Raw genomic sequence first — 17,273 nt, 5'->3', positions numbered from 1 at the left:
GCGCGTCCTGGCCCCGGTAGCCATGGCGACGAAGGAGACCCGCCCCCTTTCGTCCTCTCGACCAATAGGAATGAAGGGAGGGCGGAGCCTTAGCGCATACAACCCTTGGCCGCTCGTCGTTCTCTCAGCCAATCAGAAGCCCAGAGCGGCGGGGAGACTCGCCCCCTTCGTCCTCTAGACCAATAGGAAGGGAGACAGGGCGGGGCCTCAGCGCCGACCACCCCCTGCGGCTCCGCGGCCGCTCAGCCAATCAGAAACCGCTCCCTCTCATCCGCTCGACCAATAGTAAAGGAGGAAGGGCGGAGCCTCAAAGCCGACCACTCCCCGGCGGCTCCACGCCCGCTCAGCCAATCACAAATCGCCCCTCTCGTCCGCCCGACCAATAGGAAGGGAGAGAGGGCAGAGCCTCAGCGCCGATCACCCCCGGCGGCTCCCCCCCGTTCAGCCAATCAGAATCCCAGAACGCCGATGAAGACCCGCCCCCTCTCGCCCTCTCCACCAATAGGGAGAGAGGGAGGGCGGAGCCTCAGCGCCGACCACGCCCTCCGGCGGCTCCAAGCCCGCTCAGCCAATGAGAATCCCAGGACGCCGATGAAGACCCGCCCGCTCTCGTCCGCTAGACCAATAGGGAGAGATGGAGGGCGGAGTCTCAGCGCCGACCACCCCCTCCGGAGGCTCCAGGCCCGCTCAGCCAATCAGAATCCCAGAACGCCGATGAAGACACGCCCCCTCTCGTCCTCTCGACCAATAGGAAGAGAAGGAGGGCGGAGTCTCAGCGCCGACCACCCCCCCCCCAGCGGCTCCCCGCCCGCTCAGCCAATCAAAAGCCGATGGCGTCCGTCCGGGTACCGGTAACCATGACGCCGGTCTCTTCCGCTCGACCAATAGGAAGGGAGGATGGGCGGAGCCTCCGCGCCGACCACCCCCGGCATCCCGGCGCATGCTCAGTGAGAGCGGCCCAGCATCGCCGGCTGGCACCATGGCAGCGGCGGGGGCAGGACCGTGCCCGCTGATGCTGCTGCTGCTGCCGCTGGTAGGGGCGGCCTCGCCGGCGTCCCCCGGGGCTCCTCCCGGCCCGTACAGCCCGGACTGGGCCAGCCTGGACTCCCGGCCTCTGCCCGCCTGGTTCGACGAGGCCAAATTCGGGGTGTTCGTGCACTGGGGGGTGTTCTCCGTGCCCAGCTGGGGCAGCGAGTGGTTCTGGTGGCACTGGAAGGGCGAGCGGCGGCCCGAGTACGACGGCTTCATGCGCGCCAACTACCCGCCCGGCTTCAGCTACGCCGACTTCGGCCCGCAGTTCTCCGCCGCCTTCTTCGACCCCGACGGCTGGGCCCGGCTCTTCCAGCAGGCTGGGGCCAAGTGAGACCGGCTGCCGAAGGGACTGGGGGGCCGGGGGATCAGGGCATGGAGGATCTTCTAGACTGTGAGCCCACTGTTGGGTAGGGACCGTCTCTAGATGTTGCCAACTTGTCCTTCCCAAGCGCTTAGTCCAGTGCTCTGCACACAGTAAGCGCTCAATAAATACGATTGAATTAATGGGGGGGGGGCAGGGGGATGGAGGGGTGGAGAGTCAGGGGATGGGGGGCCTGGGGGGGGGTTATACATTCTTTCATTCATTCAGTCAGTCGTATTTATTGAGCGCTTACTGTGTGCAGAGCACTGGACTAAGCGCCTGGAAAGTCCAAGTCGGCACCATGTAGAGACGGGTCCCTACCCAACAGCGGGCTCGCAGTCTAGAAGGGGGAGACGGACGACAAAGCAAAACATATTAGCAAAATCAAATAGAATAGTAAATATGTCCAGGTAAAGTAAGTAGAGTAATAAATCTGTACAAACAGATATACAGGTGCTGTGGGGAGGGGAAGGAGGGGGAGAGGAAGGAGGCAACATCTAGAGACGGTCTCTACCCAACAGCGGGCTCACAGTCTGGAAGGGGGAGACAGACAACAAAACCAAACATATTAACAAAATAAAATAAATAGTAAATATGTACAAGTAAGGTAAATAGAGTAATCTGGACAAACATATACAGGTGCTGTGGGGAGGGGAAGGGGGTAAGGCTTGGGGAGAGGAAGGAGGGGGCTCAGTGTGGGAAGGCCTCCTGGAGGAGGTGAGCTCTCAGTAGGGCTTTGACGGGAGGAAGAGAGCGAGCTTGGCGGATGTGCGGAGGGAGGCCATTCCGGGCCAGGGGGAGGACGTGGGCTGGAGGGCGACGGTGGGACAGGGTTAGGGGTCGGAAGATGGGAGACCTGGGGGCAGGGAATGGGGGGCGGAGGGGCAGGAGCTGGAGGATGGGGGGCCGGGGGTCAGGAATTGGGGGATGGAGGGGCTGGAGGTTGGGAGGGGCGGGAGGTCGGGGGCCTGGGGTCGGGAGATGGAGGGCCGGGGGTCAGGGACTGGGGGATGGAGGGGCGGAGGGTCAGGGGCTGGAGGGTGAGGGGGGCGGGCGGTCAGGGGCCGGAGGATGGGGGGCCGGGGGTCAGGGGATGGGGGAATGGAGGGGCGGAGGGGCAGGGGCTGGAGGGTGGGGGCCGGGGGTCAGGGGCCGGAGGATGGGGGCCTCGGGTCAGAGGATGGGGGGCCGGGGGGCAGGGGCTGGGGAAATGGAGGGGCCTGGAGGGTCAGGGGCTAGAGGATGGGGGCCGGGGGTCAGGGGCCGGAGGATGGGGGCCTCGGGCCAGAGGATGGGGGGCCGGGGATCAGGGGCTGGGGGAATGGAGGGGCCTGGAGGGTCAGGGGCTGGAGGATGGGGGCCCGGGGGTCAGGGGCTGGAGGGTGAGGGGGGCGGGAGGTCAGGGGATGGAGGACGGGGGGCCGGGGGTCAGGGACTGGAGGATGGAGGGGGGCTGGGGGAGCAGGGGCTGGAGGATTGTAGGGGGCCTGGGGGAGCAGGGGCTGGAGGATGGAGGGGTGGGGGAGCAGGGGCTGGAGGATGGGGGGCGGGGGGGCCAGGGGCTGGAGGTTGGGGAAGGACTAGGGGGGCAGGTGCCAAAGGATGGAGGGGAGAAGTGGGAGCCAGGGGGCTGGAGGATTTGCGGGGGGACAGGGGACAGGTGCTGAAAGATTGGGGTGGGCTGGGCTGGGGGCCGGATGCTGGAGGACGGGGGTCGGGGGGAGCCAGAAGGTGCACTCGGATCGGACACAATCCTAGGCCCAAGAGCCGGCAAGATGAACAGGGAACTTGGGTTGTGTTTGTTTGGCAACCAAATCACCTGACATAAAACTTCCTTCCTCCTTGGGAAACTCTGATCCCGTCACGTGCTTAGATAGTTCTTCAGCAGAATGGTCTATTGGCCAACTGAGAGTGGAAGGTGATAGAAGCAGTCAGTCCGTCGATGGTAAATTTACTGAGCGCTTCCTGTGAGCAGAGCAGCGTACTAAACGCTTGAGAGAGAACAGTACGACAGACACATGCCCCACCCTCAGTGAGCTTACAGTCTAGATGGGGAGATAGACAGTAGAAGTAAATAAATTATAGATATAGACATAAATGCTGTGGGGCTGGTTGGGGGAGATGCTTAGTACAGTGCTCTGCACACAGTAAGTGCTCAATAAATATGATTGAATGAATGAGTGAATAAAGGGAGCAAGTCAGGGCCACGCAGAAGGGAGTGGGAGAAGAGGAAAGGAGGATTTAGTCAGGGAAGGCCTCCTGGAGGAGATGGGCTTTCAATAAGTGGGTCTTCAGAAGCAGCGTGGCTCGGTGGAAAGAGCCCGGGCTTGGGAGTCGGAGGTCACGGATTCAAATCCCGGCTCGGCCGCTTGTCAGCTGTGTGACTTTGGGCAAGTCACTTCACTTCTCTGGGCCTCAGTTACCTCATCTGGAAAATGGGGATTAAGACTGTGACAACCGGATCACCTTGTAACCTCCCCAGCGCTTAGAACAGTGCTTTGCACATAGTAAGTGCTTAATAAATGCCATCATCATCTCCCAGAACCGCAGCCTTTCCCGTAAAGCGTGTTCCCTCCCCGTGTCTCCAATCGATCGGTCAGTGGTATTTACTGAGCGCCTACTGGGTGTGCACTGTACTAAGCGCTTGTAAAAGTGGACATGATTCCTGCTGTCAAGGAGCTCCTGGTCTCTGTGTTCTGCATCTTGTCCTCTCCACACCACATTAGGGGAGAGGGAGCAGGTCTCCTTCGTTTGGGTAGGAGAACGCTTTCTAATAGTAATAATGATGGTGGTTATTAAGCGCTCACTCTGTGCCGAGCAGTGTACTAAGCACTGCGGTGGATGCGGATCGTCGGATCAGAGACGGTCTCTGTCCCACATGGGGGTTCACAGCCTGAGAGGGAGGGGAAACAGGTATCTTATCCCCGTTTTCTAGGCGAGGGAACTGAGGCCCGGAGAAGTGAGGTAACTTGCCCAAGTTCACACAGCAGGCAAGAGGCAGAGCCGGAGTTAGGACCCAAGTTCCCTTCCGTCCCTTCCACCAGGCCACACTGCTCCTCCGCATGCCGAAGGGCCACTGTCGGGGGGTCCACAGCCCCCGTGCCGTCCCCCTCGCTCACATCCACTTTTGGTTTTTGGCAGATACGTAGTCCTGACCACGAAGCACCACGAAGGCTTCACGAACTGGGGCTCGCCCGTCTCCTGGAACTGGAACTCTCAGGATGTGGGACCGCACCGGGACCTCGTCGGGGAACTGGGACAGGCCCTCCGGAAAAGGTACCGCTTGGATCGGGAAGACAAGGGAGGTGGACCCTTCTCCCAAATCCCCATCACTCCCTTCACCTCTCTTCCCTCTAAAGTCAGTTTCCCGGGGTCGGCGAGTAGCACGGCGCTCACACTGCCACCATTGAGAGCTGGGCCTTTGATTGATTGATTCATTGATTCATTCATTCATTCATTCAGCCACCGTTGAGAGCTGGGCCTTTGATTCATTCATTCATTCATTCAGTTGTATTTATTGAGCACTTACTGTGTGCAGAGCACTGGACTAAGCACTTGGGAAGTCCGAGTTGGCAACATCTAGAGACGGTCCCTATCCAACAGCGGGCTCACAGTCTAGAAGGGGGAGACAGACCACAAAACCAAACATATAAACCAAATAGAATTCATTCATTCAATCGTGTTTATTGAGCGCTTACTGTGTGCAGAGCACTGGACTAAGCGCTTGGGAAGTCCAAGTTGGCAACATATAGAGACGGTCCCTACCCAACAGCGGGCTCACAGCCTAGAAGATGGACAACAAAACAAAGCATATTAACAAAATAAAATAAATAGAATAAATATGTACAAGTAAAATAAATAGAGTAATAAATACGTACAAACATATATTCATTCATTCAGTCGTGTTTATTGAGCGCTTACTGTGTGCAGAGCACTGGACTAAGTGCTTGGGAAGTGCAAGTTGGCAACGTATAGAGACGGTCCCTACCCAACAGCAGGCTCACAGCCTAGAAGATAGACAACAAAACAAAACCCATTAACAAAATAAAATAAATAGAATAAATATGTACAAGTAAAATAGAGTAATAAATACGTACAAAAATATATTCATTCATTCAATCATGTTTATTGAGCGCTTACTGTGTGCAGAGCACTGTACTAAGCGCTTGGGAAGTGCAAGTTGGCAACATATAGAGACGGTCCCTACCCAACAGCGGGCTCACAGCCTAGAAGACGGACAACAAAACAAAGCACATTAACAAAATAAAATAAATAGAATAAATATGTACAAGTAAAATAAATCGAGTAATAAATATGTACAAACATATATTCATTCATTCATTCAATCGTGTTTATTGGGCGCTTACTGTGTGCAGAGCACTGGACTAAGCGCTTGGGAAGTCCAAGTTTGATGCCCCACCTCAGAGCCTGTCTCCACGTAGTGGGCCGGATCACTTTATTTCGGGCCAGAAGTGTCCAGAGCAGAGACCATAGGAGCCCAGATTCCTCATTTCATTTCCAATGGGTTCAAAACTCAAGCCTTTAGCGTTTGCGTTCTCTCTCTCTCTCTCTCTTTCTCCCTCCCTCCCTTATCTGTTTCCCTCTCCTAACTTTTGAAGCGGTCCTACTTATTTCTCAAGGGCAATTAGTGGTGTTATTGCCAGAGCTGCAAAAGCACTTGATGGTTCCTGCCCTAATAATCAGGAGATTGTGTCATTTGCCTGTCTTCGCCCTAGGAGCGAACTGTCACCGTGCAGGAGGTAGACCATAAGATCACTCTTCTGCATTTATTTTTTTTTCCACTCTCTTTCTCCCTCCCTCCCTTATCTGTTTCCCCTCTCCTAACTTTTGAAGCGGTCCTACTTATTTCTCAAGGGCAATTAGTGGTGTTATTGCCAGAGCTTCAAAAGCACTTGATGGTTCCAGTCCTAATAATCAGGAGATTGTGTCATTTGCCTATCTTCGCCCTAGGAGCGAACTGTCACCGTGCACGAGGTAGACCATAAGATCACTCTTCTGCATTTATTTTTTTTGCACTCTCTCTCTTTCTCCCTCCCTCCCTTATCTGTTGCCCCTCTCCTAACTTTTGAAGCGGTCCTACTTATTTCTCAAGGGCAATTAGTGGTGTATTTGCCAGAGCTGCAAAAGCACTTGATGGTTCCCGCTCTAATAATCACGAGATTGTGTCATTTGCCTGTCTTCGCCCTAGGAGCGAACTGTCACCGTGCACGAGGTAGACCATAAGATCACTCTTCTGCATTTATTTTTTTTGCACTCTCTCTCTTTCTCCCTCCCTCCCTTATCTGTTGCCCCTCTCCTAACTTTTGAAGCGGTCCTACTTATTTCTCAAGGGCAATTAGTGGTGTATTTGCCAGAGCTGCAAAAGCACTTGATGGTTCCCGCCCTAATAATCACGAGATTGTGTCATTTGCCTGTCTTCGCCCTAGGAGCGAACTGTCACCGTGCACGAGGTAGACCATAAGATCACTCTTCTGCATTTATTTTTTTTGCACTCTCTCTCTTTCTCCCTCCCTCCCTTATCTGTTGCCCCTCTCCTAACTTTTGAAGCGGTCCTACTTATTTCTCAAGGGCAATTAGCAGTGTTATTGCCAGAGCTGCAAAAGCACTTGATGGTTCCCGCCCTAATAATCACGAGATTGTGTCATTTGCCTGTCTTCGCCTTAGGAGCGAACTGTCACCGTGCAGATGAGGTAGACCATAAGATCACTCTTCTGCATTTATTTTTTTTTTCCACTCTCTCTCTTTCTCCCTCCCTCCCTTATCTGTTTCCCCTCTCCTAACTTTTTTCCTACTTATTTCTCAAGGGCAATTAGTGGTGTTATTGCCAGAGCTTCAAAAGCACTTGATGGTTCCCACCCTAATAATCAGGAGATTGTGTCATTTGCCTGTCTTTGCCCTAGGAGCAAACGGTCACCCTGCAGATGAGATAGACCATAAGATCACTCTTCTGCATTTATTTTTTTTTCCACTCTCTCTCTTTCTCCCTCCCTCCCTTAGCTGTTTCCCCTCTCCTAACTTTTTGAAGCGGTCCTACTTATTTCTCAAGGGCAATTAGTGGTGTTATTGCCAGAGCTTCAAAAGCACTTGATGGTTCCCGCCCTAATAATCACAAGATTGTGTCATTTGCCTTGCATGACGGAGCTCTTGCATGAGGTAGACCATAAGACCACTCTTCTGCATTTATTTTTTTTTCCACGCCACTAGTGATAATGAAAATATTACTACCGAGCTCTGTCTCTCCCCAAATCCTTCTCTGTTTGCTCGACTTAATACGTGACAGAGTTCTCTCTCTCTCTCTCCCCGCTTAATCGCAGGAAAATTCGCTATGGACTGTATCACTCACTGTTGGAATGGTTCCACCCGCTCTATCTAATGGACAAAAAGAATGGCTTCGAGTCACAATATTTCGTCTATGCCAAGACGATGCCAGAGCTGTATGACCTTGTCACAAGGTGAGAAAGCAGGGGTTTCTGCCCCACCGTCGCTTTTTGGGGAGGGGGGCGTCAGAGTTGTGAGTTTTCGTGATGCATTTCCTCACTCAGATAATAATAATAATAATAATAATAATAATAATAATAATAAATAATAATAATCGTGGCATTTGTTAAGCGCTTTCCTATGTGCCGGGCACTGTACTAAGCGCTGGAATGGACACAAGCAAATCAGGTTGGACACAGCCCCCGTCCCATGTGGGGCTCACCGTCTCAATCCTTATTTTACGGATGAGGTAACCGAGGCACAGAGAAGTGAAAGGACTTAATCATAATTATCTTAATTATATAATAATATATTATTATCATCATCATCAATCGTATTTATTGAGCGCTTACTATGTGCAGAGCACGGTACTAAGCGCTTAACATACTATATCATAATATAACAATATAATATAATCATTATATTAATGATCTTAATCATAATAATCTTAATCTTAGAGGAGCAGCATGGCTCAATGGAAAGAGCACGGGCTTTGGAGTCAGAGGTCATAGGTTCAAACCTTGGCTCCGCCAATTGTCAGCTGTGTGACTTTGGGCAAGTCACTTCACTTCTCTGGGCCTCAGTGACCTCATCTGTAAAATGGGGATTAAGACTGTGAGCCCCCCGTGGGACAACCTGGTCACCTTGTAACCTCCCCAGCGCTTCGAACAGTACTTTGCATATAGTAAGCGCTTAATAAATGCCATCATTATTATTATTATTATTATTATTATTATTAATCATAATTATGGTACTTGCTTAGCGCTTACTATGTGCCGAGCACTGTTCTAAGCGCTGTATTGCCCGAGGACACACAGCAGACAAGTGACAGAGCCACGATTAGGACCCGGGTCCTTCTGACGCTTTATACGTTAAGCCGCGCTGCTTCTCGTGGTCCTTGAGGGCAGAGTCAAGTCTGCTAACCCTATTGTACTCTCCCAAGGGCTTAGTACAGAGCTTCGCTCACGGTAGGCGCTCAGTACGTACCGTCAGTTGCTCAACTGAAAAAGACTACCCCGTGAAGTGGTTCCCCAATATTCTGCCTGTTGCTTAGCACTCCCTTTCATTCATTCATTCATGAGAAGCAGCGTGGCTCAGTGGTAAGAGCCCGGGCTTTGGAGTCAGAGGTCACGGGTTCACATCCCGGCTCTGCCAGTTGTCAGCTGTGGGACTTTGGGCGAGTCACTTCACTTCTCTGGGCCTCAGTTACCTCATCTGTAAAATGGGGGTTAAGACTGCGAGCCCCACCGTGGGACAACCTGATCACCTTGTATCTACCCCAGTGCTTAGAACAGTGCTTTGCACATAGTAAGTGCTTAATAAATGCCATCATCATCATTATTATTATTATTCATTCATTCAATCAATCGTATTTATTGAGCGCTTACTGTGTGCAGAGCACTGTACTAAGCTGGCAACATATAGAGACGGTCCCTACCTAACAGCGGGCTGACACTCTAGAAGGGGGAGACAGACAACAAAACATATCTGCACACAGTAAGCGCTCAATAAATACGATTGAATGAATGAATGAATGAATATTACCAAAATAAAATAAATAGAATAAATATGTACAAGTAAAATAGAGTGATAAATATGTACAAACATATATACATTCATTCAGTCAGTTGTATTTATTGAGCGCTTTGGATGACTCCCCTGGGGAGGGTTGGATTGAGCGCTTTGGATGACTCCCCCTCTCCATCCCCCTCATCTTACCTCCCTCCCTTCCCCACAGCACCTGTATAAGTGTATATATGTTTGTACATATTTATTACTCTATTTTACTTGTACATATCTATTCTATTTATTTTATTTTGTTAGTATGTTTTGTTGTGTTGTCTGTCTCCCCCTTCTAGACTGTGAGCCCACTGTTGGGTAGGGACCGTCTCTATATGGTGCCAACTTGTACTTCCCAAGCGCTTAGTCCAGTGCTCTGCACACAGTAAGCGCTCAATAAATACGATTGATTGATTGATTGATTGATTGAGGGTCAGCCAGGCGGCCTGGGAGAGGGTCCCCTCGACGGGGACTGAATCGGCGCTTCTTCCAGGTACAGACCGGACCTGATTTGGTCTGACGGCGAATGGGAGGCCCCGGACACCTATTGGAACGCGACAAATTTCCTCGCCTGGCTCTACAACGAGAGTCCCGTCAAGGTACCGTAGCTGGGGTTGCCAAATTGGACTTCCCAAGCGCTTAGTACAGTGCTCTGCACACAGTAAGTGCTCAATAAATACGACTGATGATCGGAGGGTCGAGGGGTCGGGGGGTAGAGGCCGGGGCCGGGAGGAGGCCGAGTCTTCCTGGGGGGCGGGGAGGTGGTTTTCAAGCCGTGGGGCGACTATTCCGTTCAGGGCCGCAAGCCCGGGCAACTTTGGTCCGAGCTCGCCGCTTCCCATCTCGGTTCCGGCCTGCTTCTGAGCACCCCCATCCCTTTGGGGTGCCGGCAGTGGATAATAATAATAATAATAATAGACTAATAGTCTTTTAGACTGTGAGCCCACTGTTGGGTAGGGACTGTCTCTATATGTTGCCAACTTGTACTTCCCAAGTGCTCAGTACAGTGCTCTGCACACAGTAAGCGCTCAAATACAATTGATTGATGATAATAATAATGGCCTTTATTAAGCGCTTACTATGTGCAAAGCACCGTTCTAAGCGCTGGGGAGGGTACAAGGTGATAAGGCTGCCCCACGGGGGGCTCACAGTCTTCATCAGAAGACTGCTTAGAGAAGCAGCGTGGCTCAGTGGAAAAAAGCCCGGGCTTTGGAGTCAGAGGTCATGGGTTCAAATCCCGGCTCCGCCAACTGTCAGCTCGGTGACTTCGGGCAAGTCACTTCAGTTCTCTGGGCCTCAGTTCCCTCATCTGTAAAATGGGGATGAAGACTGTGAGCCCCCTGAGGGACAACCTGATCACCTTGCAACCTCCCCTGCGCTTAGAACAGTGCTTTGCACGGAGTAAGCGCTTAATAAATGCCATTATTATCATTATTATTATTCATCCCCATTTTACAGATGAGGAAACTGGGGCCCAGAGAAGCGAAGTGACTTGCCCGAAGTCACACGGCTGACAAGTGGCAGAGCCGGGATTTGAACCCATGACCTCTGGCTCCAAAGCCCGGGCTCTTTCCACGGAGCCACGCTGCTTCTCGGAGAACTGGAGGGAGGCTGGAGATTCACTTTCCCTGGGGGGCTGGAAGAATAGAAGACCCCACCGTCAGCCAAGGGGACGGGGGTTCGTGGACAGTCCCGCTTGAAGGCAGGGGGATGGACTAGATGACGGGCTCACCTCCTCCGGGGCCTGAGGTACAGTGCTCTGCACACAGTAAGCGCTCAATAAATATGATTGATTGATTGAGGCTCTTCTGGGAGGTGAGAGGCCCCAGAAGAACAGCCTCCAGTCCGGCACTGAATAATAATAATAATGATAATGATGATGGCATTTATTAAGCACTTACTATGTGCAAAGCACTGTTCTAAGCGCTGGGGAGGTTACAAGGGGATCAGGTTGTCCCACGGGGGGCTCCCAGTCTTAATCCCCATTTTACAGATGAGGCAACTGAGGCCCAGAGGAGTGAAGTGACTTGCCCAAGGTCACACAGCAGGCATGTGGCGGAGCCGGGATTCGAACCCCTGACCTCTGACTCCAAAGCCCGGGCTCTTTCATCATCATCATCATCATCAATTGTATTTATTGAGCGCTTACTATGTGCAGAGCACTGTACTAAGCGCTTGGGAAGTACAAATTGGCAACATCTAGAGACAGTCCCTACCCAACAGTGGGCTCACAGTCTAAAAGGGGGAGACAGAGAACAAAACCAAACATACTAACATAATAAAATAAATAGAATAGATATGTACAAGTAAAATAAATAGAGTAACAAATATGTACAAACATATATACATATATACAGGTGCTGTGGGGAAGGGAAGGAGGTAAGATGGGGGGGGATGGAGAGGGGGAGAGGAAGGAAGGGGCTCAGTCTGGGAAGGCCTCCTGGAGGAGCTGAGCTCTCAGTAGGGCCTTCTGGCACACAGCTCAGTACACAGTAAGGTCTCAATAAATACAACTGCTTGACTGACTGAGGACAGAGTGTGGTCCCCGAGGGCGTAAACCCCAACATTTAAGAGGGTTCTCGCTCTGTCCTCATCGTTGCCCACCTCCCCAAGGGCGGCAGCCCCCCTCGAATCCGGCTCAGCACGTCCGGGCTTCGCTTCCTGCCCGACATATACCCAAGTGCTGTGGGAAAGGGAAGGAGGGAAGGCGGGGGGGAGGCCCCCCGATCTCCCGGACCCAACTGGCTCCCCCCAGCCGGGTCCGGCGTCCCTCCCCGTCTCCGTCTCTCCCTCCGGCCCTCAGGACGAGGTGGTGGTGAACGACCGCTGGGGCAAGGACTGCCCCTGCCACCACGGCGGCTACTACAACTGCGCGGACAAATACAAGCCCGGGACCCTGCCGGCCCACAAGTGGGAGATGTGCACGTCCGTGGACAAGCTGTCCTGGGGCTACCGGCGCAACATGGAGGTGGTCCAGCTCCTGAGCGAGGCGGACATCATCTCGGTAGGAAGCGGTGGGCGCCCGCCCCTCCGGGACCCCTCCCCGGGCCCGCTCCCCCTCCGGCTGCTTCAGCGGAGCCCCGCTTCCCCTGCAGGAGCTGGTGGAGACGGTGAGTTTCGGCGGCAACTACCTCCTCAACGTGGGGCCCACGAAGGATGGGGTGATCGTGCCCATCTTCCAGGAGAAGCTCCTGGCCGTGGGCAAGTGGCTGAGCATCAACGGGGAGGCCATCTACGCCTCCAGGCCCTGGCGGGTGCAGGTGGAGAGAAACGAAAGCAGAATCTGGTGAGCGCGGCCTCTCCCCACCTCAGGGGTCGAAGGGATCGGACCGTCATCATCATCAATCATATTTATTGAGCGCTTACTGTGTGCAGAGCACCGTACTAAGCGCTTAGGAAGTACAAGTCAGCAACATCTAGAGACGGTCGCTACCCAACAGCGGGCTCACAGTCTGGAAGGGGGAGACAGACGACAAAACAAAACATAGACAGGTGTGAAAATCGTCAGAACAAATAGAATTAAAGCTATATCGTGCCTGGCGCATAGTAAGCACTTAACAAATACAATAATAATGATAATAATAAGAATAACGATAAAGCAGGGGGCACAGGGGTTGCTGACTAGAGCCTGGGCTGGACAGTGCTGAGTGTGTCTCGCCGCTGGTCGGCTTCATTCATTCATTCAGTCGTATTTGTTGAGCGCTTACTGTGTGCAGGGCGCTGTACTAAGCGCTTGGGAAGTACAAGTTGGCAACATATAGAGACGGTCCCTACCCAACAGCGGGCTCACGGTCTAGAAGGGGAAGACAGACTACAAAACATATTAACAAAATAAACAGAATAGTAAATATGTCCAAGTAAAATAAATAGAGTAATAAATCTGGACAAACAGATATACAGGTGCTGTGGGGAGGGGAAGGAGGTAGGGCGGGGGGAGAGGAAGGAGGGGGCTGAGTGTGGGAAGGCCTCCTGGAGGAGGTGAGCCCTCAGTAGGGCCTTGAAGGGAGGAAGAGAGCTAGCTTGGCGGAGGGGCGGAGGGATTGGGGGCATTCCAGGCCCGGGGGAGGACGTGGGCCGGGGGTCGATGGCGGGACAGGCGAGAGCGAGGTACGGTGAGGAGATCAGCGGTGGAGGAGCGGAGGTTGCGGGCTGGGCAATAGAAGGAGAGAAGGGAGGTGAGGTAGGAGGGGGCGAGGGGATGGATGGACAGCCTGGAAGCCCAGGGTGAGGAGTTTCTGCCTGAAGTGCAGATTGATTGGTAGCCACTGGAGATTTTTGAGGAGGGGAGTAACATGCCCAGAGCGTTTCTGCACTTGGCAGGTACACATCCAAGGGGCAGGACGTCTACGCCATTTTCACCCAGTGGCCGGAGAATAACGTCCTGACGCTGACCTCACCCGTCGTCCAGTCGGGCACCAAGGTAAGAAAACCCAGATTTCCGGCCCTCTGGTCACCCGTGCCTCAGGAAGGAAAGTGTGAAACCGCTTCTCCCCACCCTGAAGCAGCGGGATCCAGTGGCTAGAGCACGAGCCTGAGAGCCAGAGGGACCTGGGTTCTAATCCCGGCTCCATTCCTTGTCTGCTGCGTGATATCAGGCACGTCACTTCTCTGCTTCACTTATCCTCTCATTCGTTCATTCAGTCCTATTTATTCAGTCATTCAGTCAGTCGTATTTATTGAGCGCTTACTGTGTGCAGAGCACTGTACTAAGCGCTTGGGAAGTCCAAGTTGGCAACATCTAGAGACGGTCCCTGCCCAATAGCAGGCTCACAGTCTAGAAGGGGGAGACAGACAACAAAACATATTAACAAAATAAAATAAATAGAATAAATATGTACAAGTAAAATAGAGTACTAAATATTCAGTCATTCAATTGTATTTATTTAGCGCTTACTGTGTGCAGAGCACTGTAGTAAGCACTTGGGAAGTCCAAGTTGGCAACATCTAGAGACAGTCCCTACCCAATAGCAGGCTCACAGTTTAGAAGGGGGAGACAGACAACAAAACAAAACATATTAACAAAATAAAATAAATAAAGTAAATATGTACAAGTAAAATAGAGTACTAAATATTCATTCATTCAATCGTATTTATTGAGCGCTTACTGTGAGCAGAGCACTGTAGTAAGCGCTTGGGAAGTCCAAGTTGGCAACATCTAGAGACGGTCCCCACCCAATAGCAGGCTCACAGTCTAGAAGGGGGAGACAGACAACAAAACAAAACATTTTATCAAAATAAAATAAATAGAATAAATATGTACAGGTAGTGTACTAAATATTCATTCATTCAATCGTATTTATTGAGTGCTTACTGTGTGCAGAGCACTGTAGTAAGCACTTGGGAAGTCCAAGTTGGCAACATCTAGAGACGGTCCCCACCCAATAGCAGGCTCACAGTCTAGAAGGGGGAGACAGACAACAAAACATATTAACAAAATAAAATAAATAGAATAAACATATACAAGTAAAATAGAGTACTAAATCTTCATTCATTCAATCGTATTTATTGAGCGCTTACTGTGAGCAAGAGCACTGTACTAAGCGCTTGGGAAGTACAAGCTGGCAACATTCATTCATTCATTTATTCATTCAGTCTCCCACTCCCTTCTGCGTCGCCCTGCCTTCCTCCCTTTCTTCATTTCCCCTCCTCGTTTCTCTCCCCTTCTAGGCCGTAAACTCGCCGCTCGGGCAGGGAATGGGTCTGTTTATTGTTCTGTTGTCCCCTCCCAAGCGCTTAGTCCAGTGCTGTGCACACAGTAAGCGCTCAATAAATACGATGGAGTGAATGAGGAGTCCAAATGAGCGTGGGTTACGGTCCCTACCCTCGAGGAGCTCTGCAGCCTGGCAGCCACCAGCGTGGCCGCCGGGTCCCGGGGGCCGGTAGCCCACGGATCCGTCAGGCCGCCCGTTTGCCTCCCGCAGGTGTCCCTGTTGGGATTCTCGGGGCAGGTGAAGTGGGAGGAGGCCTCGGGTCTCCGGGTCTCCCTGCCCGTGGTTCCCCCTTCAGCGCTGCCCACGGAGTTTGCCTGGACCGTCAAGCTGGAAGGAGTGAGATGAGCACCAAAACTTAGCGTGGAAAAGGAGAGGCGGGCCTCTCTACCTCTCTGCCGCCCAAGAGTCAAATCGAAGGGAAATTGAAATAAATCACCTCCATCCCCTCCTACCCGGAATGGGCATTTTCTGACGGATTTTAACCCAAAGGAACGGAACACACCCCAAAGACCCTTCTCCCTCCACGAGGAAGCCCTCGCGGCCGGGCCTGAACGACGACTTGGCGGCTTTTCCGTTCCCCTTCTCGGCGGGCGCCAAAACGGGCAAGGAGAGCAGGCGGAGGCCGGAGAGGACCAGACCCCCGGGAATGTCGGGAGTCGAAGGTTTCTCCCGAAAGACCCCAACCCCGTCCAAAGGAACGTCCGCTCGGACCCTGATCTCCTCCTGCCGCAAAATGAAGCCGGGAGGGTCCGGAAATTCCGTCCCGTGGGCCGTGAAGGGCAAAACCGGCGTTTACCATTCCCAGACCCTGCAGAGATACAAAGGAAAGTACAGATCGGGGGGGTCTTGCATCTTCTGGTTCCTCGAGGTGGGACCTCCGAAAAGTTCAGTCCTGCCGGCTCCGGCCTGTCCGACGGGAATAGACACCCTGGTAGCATTTTCACTTGGGAAGGGAGCGCGGGATGAGCCGGAAGAAACGGGGCCACGGACGATTAACGAGTCACGCGAGCCCCGGCACCGTCCGACGGGAGCTGGACCCGGCTAATGCCAGCTGCTTCTCACCAGTCGACAATCTCTGAACTGGTTTGTGAACCCTGGGAGATTCAGCTGACCCGAGGGGACAAGGGATGTTGCCTTTGTTTACATTGTCGGGCTTATTTGAGGGCGGGGGGAGGTACTCATTCCAATATCTTAATAAAATCACTTAAAATGCATTCAATAAATGACTGTGCACTGTGCTTAGATTTTCATGTACAATATGTTTTCAATCATCGGTATGAGAAATGAAGCTTTTTTTTTGGAAAAAAGGTTGTCGGCGTCTTGGTTTTTTGGTTGACGGTGGCGAATTAGCTCATGCCAAATATGCCTGACGTTCTGGCTTCTCAACCACTCATTCCCAACATGTCCCAAATTCCCATATTCCTTCCTTCCCCTTGCCCGCCACAAACACACACAAGATCCTCCGGTGCTGTAGCGTCTGCGATTCCCATTCAGACTCAGTTTGAAACTCCGTTGGGGTAGGCCGGAGCCCCTTGAATTTTACATTTCATTATTAATAACAAAATAATAATGCTAGTTGTATTAAGTACTTACCGTGTGCCAAGCACTGTACTAAGTGCTGGGGTAGATCCAGTATAATCAGGTTGGGGTGGGGGTTGTAGAAGAGAAAGGGAGAGAGAAAAGGGCTTTTAGTTTCTTCCCAAACCACAAAAAGCTCAGCAGGGGACACCCAAAGGGGGTTTTCAGTTTAAAGTCGCACTCCTGCAAAATGGGATTTAGAGCCTCTTTGAGTCCATAAGGAGAGGAAAACTAGGACATTTGACCCAAAGGGATTAAAAATAATCATTTTAATTGATGCTGGAAGAAAGTTGAGCCTGAGAACTCCCTGGGGAAGGATCCAAGTCTTTCTCTTCCGTGGTGTATTCCTAAGGGTCTACTACCTAATGGTATTTGTCTCCCGTACTGTTTTCTTTTCCCCCGGTATTTGAAATACTATATGTCAAACACTGTTTATATATGTATATATGTTTGTGCATATTTATTACTATTATTTGTACATATTTATTCTATTTATTTTATTTTGTTAATATGTTTTGTTTTGTTGTCTGTCT

The 17,273-nt window shown here is 52.0% G+C and overlaps 1 protein-coding gene across 2 annotated transcripts; it reads left to right on the top strand.

Annotated features, from left to right (window-relative positions):
* Positions 1–978: 978 nt before the first annotated feature.
* FUCA1 (alpha-L-fucosidase 1) lies at positions 979–16,461 on the top strand. 2 transcript variants are annotated; one of them, XM_038758481.1, is made up of 8 exons: positions 979–1,359; positions 4,535–4,669; positions 7,729–7,866; positions 9,945–10,050; positions 12,255–12,455; positions 12,547–12,737; positions 13,772–13,871; positions 15,373–16,461. In XM_038758481.1, the coding sequence occupies exons 1-8, from the start codon at positions 980–982 to the stop codon at positions 15,505–15,507; spliced, it is 1,386 nt and encodes a 461-aa protein (XP_038614409.1). In that variant the 5' UTR covers position 979; the 3' UTR covers positions 15,508–16,461. The 2 variants fall into 2 exon arrangements, with proteins under 2 accessions (XP_038614409.1, XP_038614408.1); XM_038758480.1 differs by having other exon boundaries at positions 13,769–13,871.
* Positions 16,462–17,273: the final 812 nt, after the last annotated feature.

This window comes from Tachyglossus aculeatus, chromosome 16 (assembly GCF_015852505.1).
Source record: "Tachyglossus aculeatus isolate mTacAcu1 chromosome 16, mTacAcu1.pri, whole genome shotgun sequence".
In the NCBI taxonomy this organism is placed as follows: Eukaryota; Metazoa; Chordata; class Mammalia; order Monotremata; family Tachyglossidae; genus Tachyglossus; species Tachyglossus aculeatus.
Note: the sequence above shows the minus strand (reverse complement) of the source record. Positions and strands in the feature narration are given on the sequence as shown.

Coding starts and splice junctions, on each gene's coding strand:
- FUCA1 (XM_038758480.1), top strand. CDS start 980: ATGGCAGCGGCGGGGGCAGGACCGTGCCCGCTGATGCTGCTGCTGCTG. Junction 1,360..4,534: donor TTCCAGCAGGCTGGGGCCAA/GTGAGACCGGCT, acceptor GGTTTTTGGCAG/ATACGTAGTCCTGACCACGA. Junction 12,738..13,768: donor AGAAACGAAAGCAGAATCTG/GTGAGCGCGGCC, acceptor TTCTGCACTTGG/CAGGTACACATCCAAGGGGC.